The sequence below is a fragment of the Acanthisitta chloris genome, unplaced genomic scaffold (assembly GCF_000695815.1).
Source record: "Acanthisitta chloris isolate BGI_N310 unplaced genomic scaffold, ASM69581v1 scaffold42841, whole genome shotgun sequence".
Taxonomy (NCBI): Eukaryota; Metazoa; Chordata; class Aves; order Passeriformes; family Acanthisittidae; genus Acanthisitta; species Acanthisitta chloris.
The window spans coordinates 2,564-6,252 of record NW_008658467.1 but is presented as its reverse complement, the minus strand read 5'-3'; the positions used below and the strand labels follow the sequence as shown (position 1 = coordinate 6,252).

At 53.8% G+C, this 3,689-nt stretch overlaps 1 protein-coding gene across 1 annotated transcript in view; it reads left to right on the top strand.

The window, feature by feature from the left end:
* Window positions 1-1,001: 1,001 nt before the first annotated feature.
* Window positions 1,002-3,689, top strand: part of LOC103812089 (cytohesin-interacting protein-like) — a gene marked incomplete at its 3' end in the record, with an annotated part of 4,699 nt that continues 2,011 nt past the window's right edge. Inside the window, exons 1-3 of the mRNA XM_009085096.1 lie at window positions 1,002-1,157; window positions 2,737-2,786; window positions 3,018-3,072. Of these exons, the coding sequence (XP_009083344.1) occupies window positions 1,002-1,157; window positions 2,737-2,786; window positions 3,018-3,072 (261 nt within the window). The remainder of the gene's footprint in view (window positions 1,158-2,736; window positions 2,787-3,017; window positions 3,073-3,689) is intronic.

Below are 3,689 nucleotides of genomic sequence, written 5' to 3'. Positions count from 1 at the left end.
GGCTCCGGGCCACTGCCAGCCAGCAGTGCTGATGGCTGGGGCAGCCAGGGCTGGCCCCTGCTCCCTGGGTGTTTAGGACTTGGCTGGGGTGACTGCCCAGGGCTCCCCTGCTGCTTGCCTGTCCTCCTGCAATTGCTGACCTGTGGACAAGGGGCAGTGGGGACAGACAGCCACCTGTGTCCCACCCAGGCCTGGGGCTGCTTCCTGCACTTCTCCATCACATCCAGGAGCAGGAAATCTGAAGGTAATTCAAAGCCATACTGGACTAACAACAGGTTGGATGATAACTGGAGAGAGAAAACAGCCAACCAGAAGTTCTTAGAGTCATAAATCCTCCTAAACATGTTTGCTGCTGGGACAAAATCCTTTGCAAGAGAGGAATCCCCCATAAAACTTGATTTTTGGGCAACAGCTGGACAGTCAGTCCATGCTCTGGCTGGTGCAGACCAGGGTGAGACCCTGGCTGGGATCACTCTGCTCCAGCGTGGATCGATGTCTCAGCTGCCCTGGTGGCTCCCTGGCTGCTGGGGGGACATGTCAGTGCCTTGGGAGGGTCTGGAGAGCAGCCAGGGGGTCGTGGCCACCTCACCCACATGGTTGAGTGGACTCAGCGTGTGCATCCACAACTGTGCCAAAGGCAGTGTTCTTCTCCCATCGTTGCCAAAAGGTGATTTGAGGGATGACAGGGATGCCAAGCAAGTCAGAGAAGGAGCAGGTTGCGTTCAGGCGAGTGCCCAAGGCATGCAGGGCCGTGAGGACAAATCCTGGCAGAGCGGCAGCTGTTGGTGAGAATTATCGTGTGCAGGAATGGAAAAATTAAGCAGATTTCTGTAACTGCCAAACCCGATTCTTAACTTCCCCGTGAGCACAAGGCACCCCGAGAGGCTGGGGCTCGGCGAGGAGGGATTTGTGTAACGTGCACCTCAACCGCAGGTCACGCGGAAGCCTTTCCGCTCTCGCCCTGCTCGGTGGCAGTGGGTGGTGTGTGGCACTTCCCGGCCATGGCCCTCAGGAGGTTCCTGCAGCAGAACCACAGTGCCAGCTCCGAGAGCCCCAGTGCTGGTCCTGCTGACGGGGAACAAGCTCTGCCCATGGACAGGAGGAGGATCCAGCACATGGCCAACACGGTGGGGACGCTGCCCCGCGGGCCCAAGCAGGTATGGGCTGGCTGGGGGAGGCTGGTGGCTGCCCCTGCCCGGAGGGGGTGACCACAGGGTGCTGTTAGCTGGGCTGGTTTTGGGGTGGCCAGGGAGTCGCTGCAGCACTGGCAGAGAGGGAGGCTCTGCGAGGAGCGAGCGATGGGTGTCCTGTCTGTGGGGCTTGGGGTGTGGAGAGCGTTAGCAGCCAAGGTCCAGCCCTAGCTGAGCTCCTCTCCGTGTCCAGCAGTGCTGAGAGCCAGAGGGGCTGGTGCTGTCTGGGTGCTCCTTTAAACGTGTTTGCCTCTGCGTAGTGTCCTGGCTGCTGCTGTGCTGACAGAGCACCCACCGCTGTTTCCATCTGGATTCAGGAGTGTTGCTGTGCAGCTCTTGGGGCTCATGGGGCTGTCTCTGTCACTGGGCTTTCCCCCAGAATGACACAGAAAGAACAGCACATTTCTACTGCTTGCCACAGGATTCCCACAGAACTGTCTTGTTGTGGCTGTAAATCATCAGCTGAGCACGTCCAGCTCTGGACTCTTTGTCTGACATGAAGGAGCCTGAATAGAAAGTGTTTGAGACACACGATAATCTGAAAGCAGGATCAGAAAAGTCGTGCAGAGTATCTGTGCACTTAAGGCTTTGATTTTTCCAGCTGCATAAACTCAATCCTTTCCTGGTGTGTGTGAGGAGATAAGGGAAGCCAGAGCCAGGCCAGCCCTGGGGACACTGCTGTTGGGTGGCACCTCGTGGTGGAGCAGCCCTTGGGGTGGCAGTGGCCGCTGCAGGGGAAGCTGATGGTCACAGCTGCGATGTGACTGTGGCTGATAAAGCTGATTTACAACACACATCAGGGCCGAGGACACAGGCAGGGACTGTCCCCAGCACAGGGCCCCATCAGCAGTGTGTCCTGCTATCAGCCCTCCCACCTTCTCCCCGATGTGTTATTGGACGTGTGGGCTCTCCCTCCTCTCCTTGTCCCTTGCCAGCAGCACCTGTCCATGAGGTTGGTGTTCCTGCAGGAGGGCACACTGTGGCACCCTTCCATCCTGCTGGAGCCTGAGGCATTGGCTGTATCAACTGTTTCACTGATAATGGAATTCCTTACTCATGGTTCACTTTGATGGGAAGAACCATTCTTTAGCACTGATCCTGGCTTTTCCCAGAGAGCTCTCCAGGCACAGGTCTCCCTGGATGATGATGCCTGTGCCTGGCTGGGAAAGGCCGTGCAGGCACCACGAGACCCTGCAGAGCTCACTGTCTGCACTCCCCTGCATCTCTGGGTGCTTTGTGCCTCTCCTGGCAGGTGTTCAGTTTATAAACGACCACAGATTTCTAGAGGAAAGGTGCCAAAGTAAGGGCAGCTCCTGGCATGACAGGGACGTGACTGGGGCACTGGGCTCACCACCAGCACCTGAGAGGTGGCTTTGACCTCCAGCTGCTCTTCCCCCTGGGGAAAGTTCAGGCTCTCATTTGACCAAGGCAGAGGCCACGTTGCTGGAAAGTGGTTTTAGTTTTGCTCTAAATTGCTGGTTTTAGCTGTGTGCCTAAAAGAACCACGAACCTACTGACCCCTTTCCTCTCCTGTTTCTGGTCACAGCTTGCCTTAGCCAGATCCAGCTCCTTGGGTGACCCCTCCAAGCCACAAAGGTAAGATTCTGTGATTCTAGAGTCACTGTTAGTGACTGATTCTGCATGAAATATATGTCCTGGGATTCTGCCCAGCACAAGTGAGAGGGATTCCCAGCACCTGGGACGTGCAGGTTTGGGCACCACCACAGGCACAGGGACGTGGTGGGGACATGACTGCTTTGGTTGGAAACATGAGTGCACAGAGCACAGCACCCTGTGTTCACACAGAATTCTGTGTTCTTCCCACAGACACCTCGTTGCTATATTGAAAGAAGATAAAGAGACATTTGGGTTTGAAATCCAGGTAAGACTTAAACGACAAGTTGATTCATTAGAAAATAAAATGTGGTGCAGAGGCTAAAGTGTCACATCCTCAGAATCAGCTTAAGGCAACTCAGAGCAGAGAGAGGTGCTGGTCAGGTCCTGTGAAATCTGAAGAGCTTACAGCCCTGATACAGATCTGGGATGGTTTTTTTTCAAGGATTTTTTCATAGCAGAAGTCACCAATGAGAGTTTCTGTCCTTCTCACCAGTCAGACTGTTGAATGTAGGAGAAATCCCACCCAAACTCGCATAAGAGGAAATGGCAATGTCTTCTTCCCTTCACAAGTGAATATTTTTTTGGGAGAATTGTGTACGACAGTATTTTCATATGAAAAGAGAGATCAAAACACTCTCCTCAAAAAATACCTTGTACTGGCTCTTTGCTACTTCCTTTAACATGCATGAGAGCTCTGCACTTTTGAAGAGGATGTTTGATGTTGGTATATTCTTTAATAAGTAACTGTTGAGCCTGACTTTTGGGGGGGCTAAATCATACAGGAAGAGATTCTGTTCAGCGTAGAAGTCAGTAAATCATCAGGTAGGAAAACCAGAATCTTACCAGGAGTACTGCTAGTGGGAGACCTTTGTTCTGTGGGGT